The 18,702-nt window shown below is 38.7% G+C and overlaps 3 protein-coding genes and 1 pseudogene across 3 annotated transcripts; 1 reads left to right on the top strand and 3 right to left on the bottom strand.

Moving 5' to 3' along the window:
• Positions 1-947: 947 nt before the first annotated feature.
• On the bottom strand, positions 948-3,171 carry LOC126595124 (uncharacterized). Its single transcript, XM_050261496.1, has 9 exons — positions 2,881-3,171; positions 2,675-2,788; positions 2,505-2,573; positions 2,237-2,256; positions 2,086-2,138; positions 1,947-1,977; positions 1,717-1,795; positions 1,463-1,602; positions 948-1,259 (listed from the first exon to the last, which is right to left on the bottom strand). The coding sequence occupies exons 1-9, from the start codon at positions 3,071-3,073 to the stop codon at positions 1,245-1,247; spliced, it is 714 nt and encodes a 237-aa protein (XP_050117453.1). The 5' UTR covers positions 3,074-3,171; the 3' UTR covers positions 948-1,244.
• Positions 3,172-4,832: 1,661 nt separating this feature from the next.
• On the top strand, positions 4,833-6,253 carry LOC126595129 (mediator of RNA polymerase II transcription subunit 21-like; annotated as a pseudogene).
• A 698-nt stretch (positions 6,254-6,951) lies between these two features.
• On the bottom strand, positions 6,952-9,051 carry LOC126595128 (signal recognition particle 19 kDa protein-like). Its single transcript, XM_050261505.1, has 4 exons — positions 8,887-9,051; positions 8,255-8,450; positions 8,058-8,157; positions 6,952-7,241 (listed from the first exon to the last, which is right to left on the bottom strand). The coding sequence occupies exons 2-4, from the start codon at positions 8,429-8,431 to the stop codon at positions 7,108-7,110; spliced, it is 411 nt and encodes a 136-aa protein (XP_050117462.1). The 5' UTR covers positions 8,432-8,450; positions 8,887-9,051; the 3' UTR covers positions 6,952-7,107.
• Positions 9,052-17,079: 8,028 nt separating this feature from the next.
• LOC126595235 (uncharacterized) lies at positions 17,080-17,664 on the bottom strand. The gene has a single exon (XM_050261601.1). It carries the CDS (start codon positions 17,662-17,664, stop codon positions 17,080-17,082), a length of 585 nt encoding a protein of 194 aa, XP_050117558.1.
• Between the last annotated feature and the right edge of the window lie 1,038 nt (positions 17,665-18,702).

Below are 18,702 nucleotides of genomic sequence, written 5' to 3'. Positions count from 1 at the left end.
ATTGAGAAGAACCAAGGAAAGGATAGTATGAAGATTGAGTCCGTGTCGTTTCTAACTAGAAAGTAAAAGGGTATGCTATAGTTCGACGAAGATTCGTTAGACATAAAGAGGTGGAAAAAAAAGAAGTCATTTTCTTTATTAAGTACTAGTTAGATGAGTGTCTGGATCGAGCTTGATTGGTGGTAATATCTTGTCACTTTCAAATTTACGTCTTAATTCATAAAAAATTATCAACTAGCTCTTAATCTAGCGGTACTCTTATTTCAATGCTGAAAGAGGTGACAACTTCGAAACCTCTCTCCAAAAGCTAGCTCTTAATCTGCCCTTTATTGTTATTTTTACTCTCGTTTCACAGGATTGAGAGTTGATTCCGTTCTAAATACTTTTGTGGAGGGTCTTTTCCTCGACAGAGAATTTGCCTCGTCAAAGAATTCTATATCCTTTCGATATGCATCACTTATCACGTGATAAATGCTAATAAGTAAACACGAGGATCCGGTGAACGGCAAAAATTCTCACTCTCCATTTATTTCAATTTCTTCACATGCTCTTTATTTTACTTGTAGGTTACAGACCAAAAAGTCTTAAAGCAAAAAACCAAACCAACAAGTCACTGTCAATTTCACCAGATCTTGTAACTGAAAACTCAACTACTACTGAAGATAAGAACAAGCTGTTAACTGAAAATTCAACTTAAGCGGCTTAATCATGACGGTTCAAAAAGAAGAGGAGGGGAGAGAATCCTACTCCAAATAAAATGCTCGTATCACAAGCCACGACTGCAAGTTGCAGCAGTCATGGGTTAGGGCAGCCATGGCTCCCCTGTACTGTAAACCTCAGCTAAATTTTGGGCATTCCGTTGACTACTGAGTCGGGTTTTCCGCTCTTGTTAACCGAGTAGTAACTACGGAAACTCATCTCAAGTAAGAAACCAAACCAGCACAGAGTTTCGTATAATTTTTTTCCACTGTCAAAATCATGTAGAAAATAATGAAATACTTCACCGTACATTGTTTAGTGTTCCCAGTTTCAATATATTAACTTCAAGATATCAAAGAATTGCAGACAAGTTATGACGAATTAGACGCTCGGCTTATGGTCCAGCATTATACAGACAACATAGTAGAAGCTGTAATCATCAGTTTCAATAATATGTAATGATACAGGTACAGGGAAAGGGATCGTACGAGGTTGAAGATTCTCGTCTTCCTCAATCGACTGATAGTTCATGCTGAAGGCCTGGCTTACAAAGAATCATCCTGACCAAAACAAGAAGGGAAATGAAATCAAATTATAGTCACATGTACACCTCAAACCTATCTTAAAGAACTAAACTTCTCTCATTCCTGTGTGTACACAAAACTAAAGAATCAGAACTGAAAAGCCACGTCTTTTATGTTCGTAATAAGCAACTGAAAAGCAATTTCTAAAGTGCTAAGATAGGAAATTTCTTTCTACCAACCTTCGTACAAACGTAAATATAGTGGACATCAGGGTTGTTTCCCAGCAATTCCTCCGTTGAGCTTCCATCATCATTTAGAGGAACAGGATTGGTCAGATCCCAAATTGGAGGTTCTGATTTATCTTCGCAGGAAAGTTTCTCTGCATACATGGTACAGAGAAATCAACAGTCAATATCTAACAAAAAGACCAAACGTCACAAAACATTTTTATTGCTAAACGACATTACAAGTAAAGTTAGGACTTAATCAAAACCTATGACATGGAGTTTTATCATCCACAAGCATGACTCTCTCAACAAACGCAAACGATACAACGGGGCACCATATGTGATCTGCAGCAGCATGTTTGAGACAAGTTATGGATACACACAAAATGCAAAACAAGAATCCGAAAAAAGAGGGCGGGCGGGCGGGCAGGCTGGAAGGGGGAAGGGAAGGTATATCGAAATCATAGGCAGAGAACAAAAGAACAAGCAACATTACCAGAACGTAGACTCCTTTATCCTTGAGGACCCTATAATTTGTATCAACTGCTTCAATATATGGTGAACGAAATCAAGAAAATAAACAAAACCAAAAGCTTAGAACAATTCCATTTACCGATTAAACAGTCTTAACGCACCTCCAAACCTCCTCAAGCATCTCGGTAGCATTTTGCCGCGAATTACTTCCGCACTTGGCACAAAAAAAATCGATACAACAGAAAAATAAATAAAGATCCTCAACAAAGATAAAACAAACAAGAACGAAGCAGACGGGTTATCAGCACTTACCAAAAGAGAGTCTAGAGTTCCTGCGAGAAAAAAATCAAAATCAGCATTATTTCGCAAAAATGAATTTTCAATTATGTTTGGACGGCAATGTTGAATTGTAACAAATGCAGAGGTAGACGTGGGAGTGGCCACATTGCCTAGAGGGGAAGTGCTACCGACTTCCAATAATACTAGCAGTTTAGATTAGTTTAAAGTAGAATATCGCTCGTAACAAAAAATGTATTGAAAATATAATTAACAAATTACGATTCGAAGAAAAATGAAGTACCTTTGTCAACAACTGCATCAAAGGAAGCAGTTTCGAAAGCACTCATATCTCGAACATCCATTTGCAAATCTAATTAATTATTAATAAACAAAATTAAGAGAAAATTAACCAAAATACAAATAAATAAGCCATAAAAACATCAAATTTAAATGATAAAAAAACATACGTACATTTGAGGTGCGGACGATTCGAGTACTTGGTCTGCATAGCTTGGATGACCACAGATGAAATGTCAATACTAACCACCTCCTCGTACCCATCATCAGCCATCCCCTCGCTAAACGCTGCGTTTTGGGAACCAATTCCTTTGGAATGTGAATCAAATGGGAGATCTGATCGGGTGAGTGCGGGTGCAGGGAGAAGGCAGAGCACGTACCTGAGTTGCCGCAGCCGACGACAAGGATGCGGTTGCGTTGGTTGGGATGGCGAGGGACATAGAGATTGATCAGCGGAGCCAGAGATTGGTACTTTTGGTACCAATCGAACGACCCTGATTCGTTGGCGTAGCGGTTGTCCCAGTACCACGGCTCGCCGTACGCCTGCGTCGTCGTCGTCGTTCCCATCGTCATCTCTTTCTCTCTCTCACGGAGTCTTCACTGTTCGTTTGTTCTTCAATCTTCAGTTGGTTTCCTTTTTGGGTTTGTCGTTGATGCGCTCGCGCGTGATGCTATGATTGCACATGCGCATTAATGTCATTTCCCTTAAGCGGCTTCCTGAGATTGCCACGTGCCCGAGGGTTAAAGTTTGGAATGGGGAGTGACTTTACACTTGAATGTGGCCACTTATGCTTATAAGTTAACGCACGAATGCATTTTAACTTTTTCATATGAAAATATATTTTATTAAAGGTTAATATTAAAAAAATTAAATTTGTAAAAAATTAGAAAAAAGATATGAAAGTTGATGATTAATTTATTACTTAAACGTTGATAAACGTGCTTATTCTTATTAATGATATATTATTTAGTTTGCAAATTTACGATCTGTTTAGTATCATATTTGAATTTTTTTATCATTTCTCAAAACATTTTTTAAGAACATTTCTTGAAAATATTTTTTTTAAGACTCAAAAACTTGATTGGTTTGCAATTTAAAATTTTTAAATCTTACGACTTAAACTAGACAAATAAATCTAAAAAAAGTGGATCGCAGGAGAGGGAGAAAGAGGAGAGAGGGAGAAAAAGGAGAGATGAGGAAAGAAAATAAGAGATGATTGAAGGAAAGAGAAAAAATAGAGAAGATCGGAGGAGATAGAGAGAAAAATGAGTGAGAGAAAGAACCGATAAAATGAAGATAGCGGATTGGAGGAGAGACAAAAAAGTAAAAAAAATGAGAGAGAAATAAGAAGAGAGAGAGATAGATTTGGAGGGAGAGGGGAGGAGGGAGATAAAATAAAGGAGTGAGTTTAAGTTTAAACTAGAGTGATATGAGCCTTACTACATACTTGTATCATGTGACAAATAATATGTGAAACATGATATAAATAAATGACAATCCCCTTTCATGAAGGGATTTTTTGAAGGGTAATGTTAGGGAGATCGAATTTTTTAAACCAAATTTGAGAACCAAATTACGTGCCACCAATAAGAAACAAACATGTTAATTGACAATTAATTAATAATCCAATCATCTACAACCACATCATTTGGTTTAAAAAATTTGGTCTCCCTACATTACCTTTTTCAAATAAGCTTATTTGATAGAATTTTAGTAGAGTCTACTTCACGTATTTCAACGATTCAACCCTCATTCTTTAGATCTTTCCTCAAACATTATATCTAAAAAAAATATCCCATAAATATCCAAAACCGAAACCATGTGGTCAAATAATTATTTTTTTAAAACTATATCAATTTATTTCTTCACTAAAATTAAATGTCTTTAAAATTTTGAATTTGTCTAATCTATTTATAAATAGTTTATGAATAATGTACTAAAATATAGACAGTTTGAACTGTTGAAAAAAATTATAAAATAAACACTATAAGGTATTCCTCAAATAATCTCTCAACGGAAGGGGAACTCTAATAAATGATTTTATCTTGTTAAATATTGATCGAACATATGACATGCGAATTGTCACATCATCTGGTAGTAGGAGGGTAATTTTTGTGAGAATGTGAAGGTAAAAGAGTTATACATTGGTGAAAGGATAAACCTTGTAATGGCTTATAAGAGGTTAAGCTACTCCTTATATTGCTAATTAGATTTATGATTGAATCTCAACTTTCTTCAACTTTGCTAAAACTACATAACTTTGGCCGTATTACTGGATATTCTCCTTTGAAGATGGTTGCTTCCTGTGTTTTGGGGACAAACACTAAAGTGATGGACTCAATCAGCCAGTTGCAAGAAAAGGTGAACACGATCGCGACAATTGCCTTCACCACCATCAGAACATTGCAATGGGATGCGCCTGAATCTCCCCCAATTACCCAGAAGCCAGACCCATACTGGCTCCGGATCTCAATCCCAATCAGAACTCAACTCTGAACAGTGACATGGAGTTCGCAAAGCAACCCAAGCTCATGAGTTCTTATCTAGTGAAAGCATAAGGCCATCTCCAATTGAATGAGGGCCATAAGGCTCTCTTTAGCCCTATAGCTCTCCAATAACTTAATATTTTAATGAATAGTGACATGCTATATTTCTTACCATCTCCAATTGAGGGGGCCAAATGGTTATAGACCAAACATAGCCATGTAACAAAAAATCATGGCCAAAAGGCCATAGGCCAAACATAATTTATTATTTAAACTAAATTAATAGGGTTACTTAAATTAAACTACCTCAATAATTTTTTGAGATATAATCTCAATAATTTTTCGGATAAATTGAACTTCATTATGATGTCGTGCATCATATTATACAACATGATTGTGGAGGATAAGCAAAATGGCTATATTGATAGAGAGTCTGATGATGACCAAGATGATCCAAATAGGTCAAGGAAGGCTTGTGCAAAAATATATGATGGGCCTAATTTACATTTGGATTCAAGATAATTTTTAAATTTTTTTTTTTTTTTTTTTTGAAAACTAGATAATTTTTTAAGTTTCATGTTGTTTAAGTTTGAATAACTCCCCCAAGTAGTACTAGGGTGGAGATTGTGTTGTTTAATGTTGTTTAATGGCTTAGGTAGTTATAGGAAAAAAAATTAAAATCCAACGGTCACCTGGCGTCAGGTAGCCGTGGGGTTTGAATTTTGGGCCAGCCTGTGACTGGTTGGCTGGCTGGTTCAGGCCAATCGGTTGGTGTGATTGCACAATTTTGGCCTGGTGGGGCCCACAAGCCATTTGGCCTAGCCCTCGGTTAGAGACGGTTTTCGTGTCATTTCGTGCTATTTTTAGCCCTATGGCTCTCTGGTCGGATTGGTTGGAGATGGCCTAAGCAGGTCGGCTTTGAGTTTGATGACGTGACATCTGATTTGTTTTTTATTAATTAAATTTAATATTCATTGGTGCAATTAGATGCATTGGTGGCGGCGCTGCCGTTGTCGGAGGGAGGCGAGGAAGCTCAGTTGAAGAGGATTGCTCAGCTGCAGGCCGAGAACGACACCGTGGGCCAACAGCTTGAGAAGCAACTGGAAGCAGCAGGTCAGTCTTCCGAGAAATATGCGCAAATAGAAAATATTACAATTTAATTGGATGGTTTCATTTGTTGGGTGAGGTAAGAGGGAATTGCAAGAGGTGAGAGAGTTGTTTGGAGAAGCAGCAAATCATTATGTGAACATGAAGAAATCAGATTGAAAAACTAATGTTCCTTCCCTGTAGTTTCTTTGGAAATTTGCCACTGTAATTTACAGTTTCTATTTTAACAGCAGTTAGTTAGTGACACCATGGATATTGTGCAATTCCCCATTTTAACCCCTTTTATATGTTTTTTTTTGTTCAAACATAAATTTTAGTGATACAATAAGATATTACAGATGTTACATGAGATAAACATAAAAACAAGTTGCTACGCCAAAAAAGACAAAGAAGTCCAAGCAAAGCACATGATCGAATCAGACTCAGTCCGTTGATAGAAATCGTCACCATCAGAGTCACCTTTTTATGTTATGCCTGTATATTAGGGCATTTCCACCCATGGAACATGCTAATAAACCCAAAATCCACTCCAAACCCCCTTTCTCACCCATCTCCTCCAAGTCCAAGCCGTGGCTGGTTGAGCTTGGCAGCAGCCATGGCAATTCTAACCCCAATTCCAGCTCAACAACAGTTACTATTCACAATTAGCAAATCCACCAAGCGGGTGGAAATGCTCACTTTTTTGTACAAGAGATATTGGGGTGGGAGAATCAAACTGGATCCTTAGATGTAAGAGTGAATGCTCTTTCGCATAATGCCAACGGAAATATTCCCGTGCACATGTTTTTTCATGAGTGAACGCCGTTCACTTTTTTCATTTGTTTTTTGTTTTTGTTTCCATGAATGCAAAAGCGACATGAAAAATGATCTCCAACTTTCCAAAAGGGTTCAAACCAAAACAAATGAATCGTCCTCAAACATGATGGTTGATATCATGTATGAATTTTCAAACATAACTAGGGTATACAACATGAAATGTCTAAGCTGAGAGTGAGTGATTTGTGAGACTGGAGCTATCTCTTTTTCTTTCCATGTTTCCCAGATTTGGCAGGTCCAGCACTTGATGTGGATGTGGCGGGCTCCTGCTTCCTAGTCCTCCCAGGATGTCTGGGAACCATCTCCGCAACTTTCAGCATCAGCTGTTTCCCTGCAATTTAGTCAAAACAAAACCGAATAATCAATATATACAAATCAAAAGACACACCAAAATCAAGGACAAATCTTTGTTTTCTGTTTAATAAGTAAATAGCGCAAACAGTTGAGTTGAAGAACGCGGCGACACCCTTCGTAGGGTTAATGACATAATCGGACAAGGAATCCCTTGCAAGGGCTCACTAAAACAACTTCAAAAACAAAGTCCATTTGTCTAAACTTGACCCTATTAATACATGAAAGTCAAGAACCAAGTTATTCTGACTTGAACTATCTTTGTAAAGGTTGACAATGTTAAACATCCACTGTTCAAAGATGAGCACAGCAAAAAGTGGATATGCCCACATTGTTACAAACAAGGATCTCTAAACCCTATATCTTATTCATTCCCCATTACCCACCCCAGCTCATAGCTTTACTCGCAGATTAGGAGACTATGATATAAGGTGAGAGTAAACTTGTGGGACTCTAGAAAATTTTGTCGAAAAGGAGAAAAACAGCGAGACACTGCCAAATATGACAATAGTTTTTGCTCGTATAGAGAGACTAATTTAACCGGATACCTTTGCTACCACGTTAAGTTTTATTTCAATAATTGAGATTCTCTCTACAATATTCCCTCTCACCATGGATTATAAGCAGTCAAGGAAAGACAAATGGGCTAGTTGAAAACAATTATAACTATCCGCTCCTAAAATCTCGCATTAACTGATACATTATTTATGATGTTTCACCAAAAACAAATACTAAGATACTTTTGAGAAGGTTATAGAATTAAGGGTAAGTACAGTCATAATAAAGCAACACTTACTGGAAGTAATGTCTGGATTATATGGAGTTCCATCTTCCCTTTTAAGCAAGACCCTCACTCTCCCAATTTGCATGAAATCGCGCGGATAAGCCTTATCTATCTACAGTAGTCAAACACGCCGCATATATTAGCACAACTTACACCCATTTCTACACAAACCTTACGACACAGATGGTGCAAATGTAGGAATAACAAACCTCAATTGCAAATGGGAGTTTGAAGTAGCTGCAACAATCAGCAATCTCAGCACAAGTAGGACCTTCGCACGCTTTCGCGACACTGATTCGTCTCCCTTCCGCCATAGTTTTCTTCGAGTTAATATAAACCGGATAAAGCACAATCCATTTCTTTATATTGGGGGTCTCTTTATCCATATCTCGCCTACTAAATATCCTACACAAAAAAAAAAATTACAACACAAACCCATTACACCGCTTTCCTTCCTAAACACAAATGTACGAAAAATTAATGATAAATTAAATGGATTATGTGCACACGAATATGCTATAAGTAAGACGAAGATCAATCCCAAATCCCAATTACAGCTAAATACTCATTGGTTAAACATTTATAATTCAAAACCCCAAAAAAAAAAAACCAAAAATAAATAAATAAAAGAAACAAGAAACACAGATGTAAAATCGCACCAACATAAAGATCAATGAAGCCCTAAAATTCCAGTGACAGAAAGAAAATTCACGAGGGAATGAATCAATGAACTAACCAGACAGAAAAGCAATTGAAAATTTGAGAAATTAGGGAAAAATCCAAAGAAATAAACAATTCGAGCCAAATGAATCGAATGGAAAGCGTGATCTGAAGAAATTACCAGAAGTTGAAAAACAAGCAACGGAGGATTTGAAGAGCAAGCCGTGATATGCGAGAGATTGAGACTGGAACGGAGTTTCGACGACGGGGACCGTCCACAGCGTGGTAGGAAAGAGTGTACGGTTTTTCTCCGACCTGAGTTTTAATGCCAATGGCCAATAATTCGGGCTTCTATGTCTCCTTCAAAATTTCAGGCCCGTTTTTATTTCGGGTTGGGCTTGGCCTTGTAAACCCGACTCACGAATGAAAATAAACAGGTAAGAGCATCTCTAACAGCCTCACTAAATGAGGGTCTTCGGCCATTTTAACAAAAAAAATGCAGAAAAAAATAAGTTTTAACAGGCTAGTTAAATGATTAGCTATCTTAACTTTGTGAATGGTAACTAGATAGACTTAAGGAATGAGTCATGAAATTTCAATTTTCTTATTTTACACCATGAGTTATTTAAATTGGGTTTAGTACTTTTGATTCGATTGATTGTTTGATCATTCATTAAATTAATGACATGATGAGCATGAGATTTTCATATGAATTCACGTGTAAGTTACATTTGCACTACATTAACCATAAAGCTGAACAACTTAATCGAGAATTGGAATTTTTTTTTTTTTTTTTGGGAAGAAGGAGAAGGAGAATTAGATATATAAATAGGCAAAAAGGTGTAAATTAGTGCAAGAATTTCTCCTATTTACAAGCCAAAATTGAATTGAATCGAATCTTTACATTTGTTGGATTGAGATGAGCTTTGAAACAACAATCATTTGTCCAAATTAGTTCTATTCAACCACTGTTGTTTACTAGATTTAATTATAAGATCTCTTCTAATAAATCTAACTTAGAGTGCCACAAAATGTAAGAATTATTAGCAAATACATTTGATGAAGAGAATTGTTATTGGCACTCCAAACATCTCGTTTTGCATTCCAAACTTTCTATAATTAAAAAGAAAAATATACTTGTGAAGAGTATATAAGATTTATTAAACGCTAATAACAATTCTCTTAATAAATTATAAAATGACTATGAAGTGCTACTAACGTAGTACATTGAGATTTATAATCCTATAAATTTAAAATCCCTCATTATAATACTATTAGAAACGGTTATAATAAAAAAATTCAAACATTTTGATTTAATAAATGGAAAAAAACTATGTAAAAATAAAAAATAATAAATGGCAAAAGAATGTATCCATAGTGTTAAAAAATTGGTACATTTTACAAAAAAATAGGTACTATTTGTACCATACTTAGGGCTTCCGTATTTAGATATTGTATAAATACTCAAGGGACTTAAATGTAATTATGTAATAAGTGAGGAGCTCTTATTCTATAAAAGGGACTCCTCACCCTCACAATGGGGAGGGGCTCTCATATTAAGAGCAAGCCCCCTCATCCTCTCCAAGCCTCACTCACATTACAAAGGCTCTCTCCCTCACAATCCTCTCAGAGAAATACAATATCAGTGTGGACGTAGCCCAAACATTGGGGTGAACCACGATACATCTTGTGTTATTTACTTTCTTGCAGATTCACGGTCGGATTTACGTTGTTCCAAGACCTCCGGTTTTGTGCATCAACATTTGGCGCCGTCTGTGGGAAACGATACGAAAAGTTGTGTTAGTTATCTTTCATTTTTTCACCTCCACCGTGAATCTGCAAAATTTGCAAAAAAAACCCAACAACCCAAAACTTTCCCATAAAAAAAAAATCACAAAAACCAAGAACACCACTCTCTCTGTCTCTCGGTAGAAAGCTCTTATCTTTCTCTCTCTACGTTTCTGGAAACACTACAGACTACACCAAGAAATTTGGGTCTTTATAGATATCATCTCTTTGTCTTTTCGTGAGTGTACCCACCAGACCCCATTTACCACCCTGTTCCAAGCAGCTCAACGATGGATCTCTCCACCACCAAGACGACAACAACGACGCTGTCGCCGGGACTCCCAAGACCAAGCAAGCCATCAAGGCCCTCACTGCCCAGATCAAGGATATAGCATTGAAGGCCTAGGGAGCCTACAAAAAATGCAAGCCCTGTTCACGGTCATGCACTGACAACCGTCACTAAAGCTATGCCGACTCCGATGCCAACTCAGAATCGTCGGGTTTCCATGGCTCGTACAGGCGGACGGGGAGATCCAATTTGACCCTAAAACTATGGGGGAAATAGATGGTACACTCTGAGGGAGCTGGAGGCGGCGACGAATAAGTTGTGTGAAGAGAATGTGATTAGGGAAAGAGGGTACGGTATTGTTTACAGTGGGATTCTCAGCGACGGGACAAAAGTTGCTGTCAAGAACAAAGTCCCAAAGACAGCACCTCCTTCTGGAACTTCTTCAACACCTTCGCTGAGCTCTGCCGAGCATCGTCATCATCCTCGGCGTATTTCCTCATGCTGGTGTTGCTAGCCGACCTAATTGGCGCCTGCTGCTAAGTCTCGTGGCTGCTGTGGGTTAACCTCCTCGTCATGTTGCTCCTCATTGTGACAGGGATGGGGAACATGGGTGGGCAAAGAAATGAAGTGGGAGAAACAAAAGCAAAAAAGAAAAGAGAAAATGAAAGCAAAAGCAAAAAAAGGAAATGACATTATTCCCTTGTCTGTCATCTGCCAAAAGAAAGAAAAATAAAGAGAAAGCAAAAGGGAGGCACATGGGGACACTGCAAAAGCAAGGAATAAACACCCCACCAGAATGATGTAATTTATTTTTCTTATTTTTCGGAGACATCTGTATAACCCCATTAGAGGGTACTAAAAAAAAAAACGGCAAAGCCCAAAATAAATGGGCTAGAATGTTGTGTGGAGGGCGAAGACCCATAAGCCCAAAATACAACCAACTAGGTGATCAAAAGTATGCCCAGTACTCCAAAATTATTCGGCAGCCTGCCGCTATTATCATCAACCAGGTGATCAAAAGTACGTCCAGTACTCTAAAATTATACATGAGCATCACTCATGTCAATCATATATAAACATTTCATGAGCATCACTCATGTCAATCATACATAAACATTCATGACCATCATTCATGTCAACATTCATGAAGCATCACTCATGTCAACATCCATGAGCATCACTCATGTCAATCAACATAAACATTCATGAGCATCACTCATGTCAATCAGCTTCAAAAACCTCATTTACAGAACTCTAGCTTCAAAAGCTTCATTTACAGAGCTCTAGCTTCGAAAGCTTCATTTACAGAGCTCTAGCTTCAAAAGCTTCATTTACAGAGCTCTAGCTTCAAAAGCTTCAACTTGCAAAGCTTCACCTACAAAGCTTCAGTGCATGGTCTACAAAGACCGTCTCCGAACAATCGCCATTTCGGCCCATACATGGATTGAATTTGAAGTCTCCAGCCAACAGTCTCTATTGACCGAAGACTTGGGGGACTACATTATGTAACATATATTGGGCCTCAACTGGGCGTCATGAAAAATATTTGGGGGACTTAGCCCATTATTTATGTACTGAGGAACGAACCCTTATTATATAAAAATGACTCTCTCACTATCATTAGAGAGCACCCATTATTCATGTACTGAGGAGCAAACTCTTATTCTATAAAAGGAACTCCCTCACTTTCATTAGAGAGCACCCATTATTTATGTACTGAGGAGCGATCCCTTATTTTATAAAAATGACTCCCTTACCTTCATTAAAGAGCATCGTTACCAGCTGAGCAATCGCCTCGCTGCGAGCATTAACTCTAGCTCATCATTCATGTATTGAGGAGCGAGCCCTTATTCTATAAAAGGGACTCCCTCACCATCATTAGAGAGTATCGTCGCCAGCTAAGCGATCGCCTCGCCGCGAGCATCAACTCTAGCCCATCATTCATGTATTGAGGAGTGAGCCCTTATTCTATAAAAGGGACTCCCTCACCTTCAACGCCACAAGCCGAGCCAATCAAGGCAACATAAGCCACAAACTGAGCAGCCTCGCAACATATGTTATTTCTAGTTGAGCATCATTTCACTTTGAGCACCGCCTCATATCGAGTATCAGTTCAAGATGACATCTAGTTACTTCGGCCCACAGATGGACTGAATTTCAAGTCTCCAGCCAAAAGACTCTCTTGACTGAAGACTTAAGGGACTACTGTTTGTACCATACTTAGGGCCTCCGTATTTAGATCTCGTATAAATACTCGGGGAACTTAAATGTAATTATGTAATAAAGGAATGGACAAATATGTAATAAGTGAGGAGCCCTTATTCTATAAAAGGTACTCATCACCTTCACAATGGGGATGGGCTCTCATATTCAGAGCAAGCCCCCTCATCCTCTCAAAGCTTCACTCACATTACAAAGGCTCTCTCCCTCACAATCCTCTTAGAGAAATACAATATCAGTGTGGACGTAGCCCAAACATTGGGGTGAACCACGATACATCTTGTGTTATTTACTTTCTTGCAGATTCACGGTCGGATTTATGTTGTTCCAAGACCTCCGGTTTTGTGCATCAACAGGTACATTTCACATATAACAAAGTGGTGCATTAATAAAGAAGAATGGGTACATTATAAAAACTAAAATGAAAATTAATAAAGAAGAATGGGTACATTATAACAAAAAAATGTTGCAAATTAAAAGTGGGTACAAACTAAAAATATAAATATATGATACAAAGTTTAGGCATAAAACATAAACATACCATATGTAATTTTTCTATTATTGATTAAATATACAATGTCACGTGACGGTATACACATGGGTACAAACACAAATAAAACTTTAAAAAATTGGGCACAAAAAGAAAATAATATATGGATGAAAAGAAAATTGGTACAAATTAAAAAATATTTGCAAATTAAAAATAGGTACAAACTAAAAATAAAAATATATGATAAAAAATTTGGCCATAAATATAAATATACTAATTGTAACATTTTTAACACTAAATGAATATATTTAAAAATAAAAATATTTTATTATTCAAATAATTAATGATGTTATTAATACCCAAGAATCTTGATCAAAAATTGAAAATGAATATGATTTTTGTTGATGCACAAAACCGGAGGTCTTGGAACAACGTAAATCTGATTGTGAATCTGCAAGAAATGTAAATAACACAAGATGTATCGTGGTTCACCCCAATGTTTGGGCTACGTCCATACTGATATTGTATTTCTCTGTTTGTGAGAGGATTGAGAGGGTGAGAGTTTTGCTCTGAATATGAGAGGGGAGGTGAGGCCTCTAGGGGTGAGGGGGCTCCTCCTCATTGTGAGGGTGAGGAGTCCCTTTTATAGAATAAGGGCTCCTCACTTATTACATATTTGCCATTTCCTTTATTATATAATTACATTTGAGTCCCCCGAGTATTTATACGAGGTCTAAATACGGAGGCCATAAGTATGGTACAAACAGTAGTCCCCCAAGTCTTCAGTCAAGAGAGTCTTTTGGCTGGAGACTTGAAATTCAGTCCATGTGTGGGCCGAAGTAACTAGATGTCATCTTGAACTGATACTCGATATGAGGCGGTGCTCAATCTGAAGTGATGCTCAACTAGAAGTAGCACATGTTGCGAGACTGCTCTGCTTGTGGCTTATGTTGCCTTAGTTGGCTCGGCTTGCGGAGTTTGAAAGTGAGGGAGTCCCTTTTATAGAATAAGGGCTCACTCCTCAATACATAAATGGTGAGCTAGAGTCGATGCTCGCGGCGAGGCGGTTGCTCAGCATGTGGCGATGTTCTCTAATAATGGTGAGGGAGTCCCTTTTATAGAATAATGGTTCGCTCCTTAATACATAAGTGATGGGTTAGAAGTGATGCTCGCGGCGATGTGGTTGCTCAGCAGGCAGCGATACTCTCTAATGATGGTGATGGAGTCCCTTTTATAAAATAAGGGCTCACTCCTCAGTACATGAATAATGGGTGCTCTCTAATGAAAGTGAGGGAGTCCCTTTTATAGAATAAGGGCTCGCTCCTCAATACATAAGTGATGAGTTAGGAGTGATGCTTGAGGCGAGACAGTTGCTCAGCAGGCGGCGATGCTTTCTAATGATGGTGAAGGATTCCATTTTATAAAATAAGGGCTCACTCCTCAGTAAATGAATAATGGGTGCTCTCTAATGAAAGTGAGGGAGTCACTTTTATAGAATAAGGGTTCGCTTCTCAATACATAAATGATGGGCTAGAGTTAATGCTCACGGCGATGCGGTTGCTCAGCAGACGGCGATGCTCTCTAATGATGGTGAGGGAGTCCCTTTTATAGAATAATGACTCGCTCCTCAATACATAAATGATGGGTTAGGAGTGATGCTCGCGGCGATGCGGTTGCTGAGTAGGCAGCGATGCTCTCTAATGATGGTGAGGGAGTCATTTTTATAGAATAAGAGCTCGTTTCTCAATACATAAGTGATGGGTTATGAGTGATGCTCGCGGCGAGCCGGTTGCTCAGCTGGTGGTGATGCTCTCTAATGAAGGTGAAAGAGTCCCTTTTATAAAATAAGGGTTTGCTCCTCAGTACATGAATAATGGGTGCTCTCTAATGAAAGTGAGGGAGTTCCTTTTATAGAATAAGGACTCGTTCCTCAGTACATAAATAATGGGCTAAGTCCCCTAAGTATTTTTCATAAGGCTCAGTTGAGGCCCAATATATGGTACATAATGTAGTCCCCCAAATCTTCAGTCAATAGGGTCTGTTGGCTGGAGACTTCAAGTTGAATCCATGTATGGGCCGAAGTGATGGAGTCCATTTTATAGAATAAAGGGCTCTCTAATGAAAGTGAGGGAGTCCATTTTATAGAATAAGGGCTTGCTCCTTAGTACATAAATAATGGGCTAAGTCTCCCAAGTATTTTTCATGAGGCCCAGTTGAGGTCCAATATATGGAATATGGTACTTAATGTAGTCCTCCAAGTCTTCAGTCAATAGGGTCTGTTGGCTGAAGACTTCAAGTTGAATCCATGTATAGACCGAATTGTCGGTTGTTCGGATGTGGTATTTGTATACCTTGCACTAAAGCTTTGTAGGTGAAGTTTTGCAAGTGAAGCTTTTGAAGCTAAAGCTTTGTAAATGAAGCTTTTGAAGCTGGAGCTCTGTAAATGAAGCTTTCGAAGCTGATTGACATGAGTGATGCTCATGAATGTTTATGTTGATTGACATGAGTGATGCTCATGGATGTTGACTTAAGTGATGCTCATGAATGTTGACATGAGTGATGCTCAACATGAATGATGGTCATGAATGTTTATGTATGATTGACATGAGTGATGCTCATGTATAATTTTGGAGTACTCAAGTACTTTTGATCACCTGGTTGGTGATAATAGCGGCAGGTTGCCGATTAATTGTGGAGTACTGGGCGTACTTTGGATCACTTGGTTGGTGATAATAACGGCAGAGTGCCGATTAATTTTGGAGTACTGGCGTACTTTTGATCACCTGGTTGGTGGTAATAGCGGCAAGCTGCCGAATAATTTTGGAGTACTGGACGTACTTTTGATCACCTGGTTGGTGATAATAGCGGCATGGTGCCGAATAAATTTGGAAGTACTGGGCGTACTTTTGATGACCTAGTTGGTGATAATAGCGCCAGGGTGCCGAATAAATTTGGAGCCATATGGCCTAATTCTTTTGGGCGTATGGGCCTTCGCCCTTCACATAACATTGCAGCCTATTATTTTGGGCTTGCCGTTTTTTTTATTTTTTTTATTACCCTCTAATGGGGTTATATAGATATCTCCGAAATATACGAAAAATAAATTACATCATTAAAAAATAAGGAAAGTAAATCAGATCATTCTGGTGGGGTGTATATTCCTTGCTTTTGCTGTGTCGCCATGTGCTATCGCAGAGGAAAGCCTCTCTTTTGCTTTCTGGCTTTTCTCGGTTTTTTATGCTTTGCTTTCGCTTTTGTTTCTGTTTTTTTGCTTTGTTTCCCACTGCTTTTCTGCTTTTCTTTCTGATTTGCTTTTGCTTTTCTGCTTTGCTTTTGCTTCATTCTTTTCTCTTTTCTGCTGCACCTCTCTCTGTCTCTTTCCACCTCCAGACCTATTTTTTCTTTTTATCTTCTTCCTTTAATGCTTTTTCTAAAATATTCTCTGAACAACATCATTCTACAACCCACGTTTAGCCCATCCTCCGGTGAAAAGCCCACCATTAACGAGATCGAGCTTCAAGGGGTCCACCACAGAGAGCACGGTGTCCACGACCATCGGCGCGAGTAGAGTCGGGTACTAAAAGAGCTCATCTCAGCAGAGGCCAGGATCTTTGCTGCTTGGCGGAGGCGGAACCAGATTCCTCACCAGCTTTTCCCGCACTGTTTGAGTAGAGAGAGATATGGTCTTGATGCATGCTGAGATATCTCCATCTGAATGCGGGGCCTCTGTAGACAGAAGGGCCAAGACCAGCTGATGGTTGAAGAATATGGGCATTATGGATGTTGAATACGGACCCAGAACCGATAATCTCAAAAACACTGCAATCGAACTGCAGCATTGAGCTCAAACCAGGCTTCTTCACACATACCTTCATCAAAGTTTCCCCTAGATACTCGTTGTATTTTTCAACAGAGTCTTCCTTAGAGTGAAAGGGACCCAACAAAGCAGAAACAACAACCTCCTCACCGCTCTCAAATTTCCTCATCAAAACCACATCTTGGGATCGTGGTGAATCCCACTCCACCACAAAATCACCCAACGAAGAGCTTCCTCTTTCCTGAAAGGGATTAGAGGAAAGTTTGTATTGTATCTCGGACTGCAAAGCCTTGAGAAAGTTGGATTGTTTGAGAGCTTTGAGACCCTGTCGCGCCACACCCATCGCCTTCGACATTCTCCACCCTCCGTCCCTCTCTTTCCGCCTGGGATGGCACCGACGAGTAGAGATCGGAGCTCAGCTTCCTCTCATCGAAGGACTTGGGTGCCTCCTGCAAGCCCTAGCCAGCAGAAGAGCATCGGGTCCTGAAGGGGCTGGTGCTATTGCTAGGGTGCACCCTTGTTGGGTTTGGATAGGGAAGAGGAAGACGACGGCGGAGCTTGTGCGGTGGATGAGAGAGGGAGTGGGAATGAGTGAGATCATAATCTGGAATTTGGATTTGGAAGCGTTTGTTTATCTTTGTTTTGGGTTTTTGTGATTTTGCAGATTCATGGTGGTGAGATGAAAAAATGAAAAAGAACTAACATAGCTTTTCGTGTCGTTTCCTACAGACGGCGCCAAATGTTGATGCACAAAACCAGAGGTCTTGGAACAATGTAAATCTGACTGTGAATCTGCAAGAAATGTAAATAACACAATATGTATCGTGGTTCACCCCAATGTTTAGGCTACGTCCACACTGATATTGTATTTCTCTGTTTGTGAGAGGATTGAGAGGATGAGAGATTTGCTCTGAATATGAGAGGGGAGGTGAGGCCTCTGGGGATGAGGAGACTCCTCTTCATTGTGAGGGTGAGGAGTCTCTTTTATAGAAATTCTAACACGGGATTCAAACTTGTGGTCAAGAAGAATGTTATTGGACTTTATATCACCGTGAAAGATTATAGGTTTGGTATGTATTTGAGGATACTCTATTGTTACAGACATAATGCTTTAGATACTTGCTTGGCGTAGTAAGTAGGGCCGCACCAAATTTTTGTTATGTATTTTTTTTATTTTTTTTCTTTCTCTTGTCTTTATCATTAAATAAAGTTAGTTGGTAGTTTTTGGTTAAAACTCAAAGTTTTGAAGCTATTTTCATTAGTTTTTCTTTTAATTAATGGAGTAAAAAAAAAAAAAATGTGAACCTAATTTTTTCTTAATAAAAAAACATTGATGTGCTCAACCACATCAACGATTAGGAATCAATCGCCTATACAAATCGCCCATACAAAT

This window comes from Malus sylvestris, chromosome 13 (assembly GCF_916048215.2).
Source record: "Malus sylvestris chromosome 13, drMalSylv7.2, whole genome shotgun sequence".
Lineage (NCBI taxonomy): Eukaryota > Viridiplantae > Streptophyta > Magnoliopsida > Rosales > Rosaceae > Malus > Malus sylvestris.
This window is presented reverse-complemented; position numbering and strand designations above follow the sequence as displayed.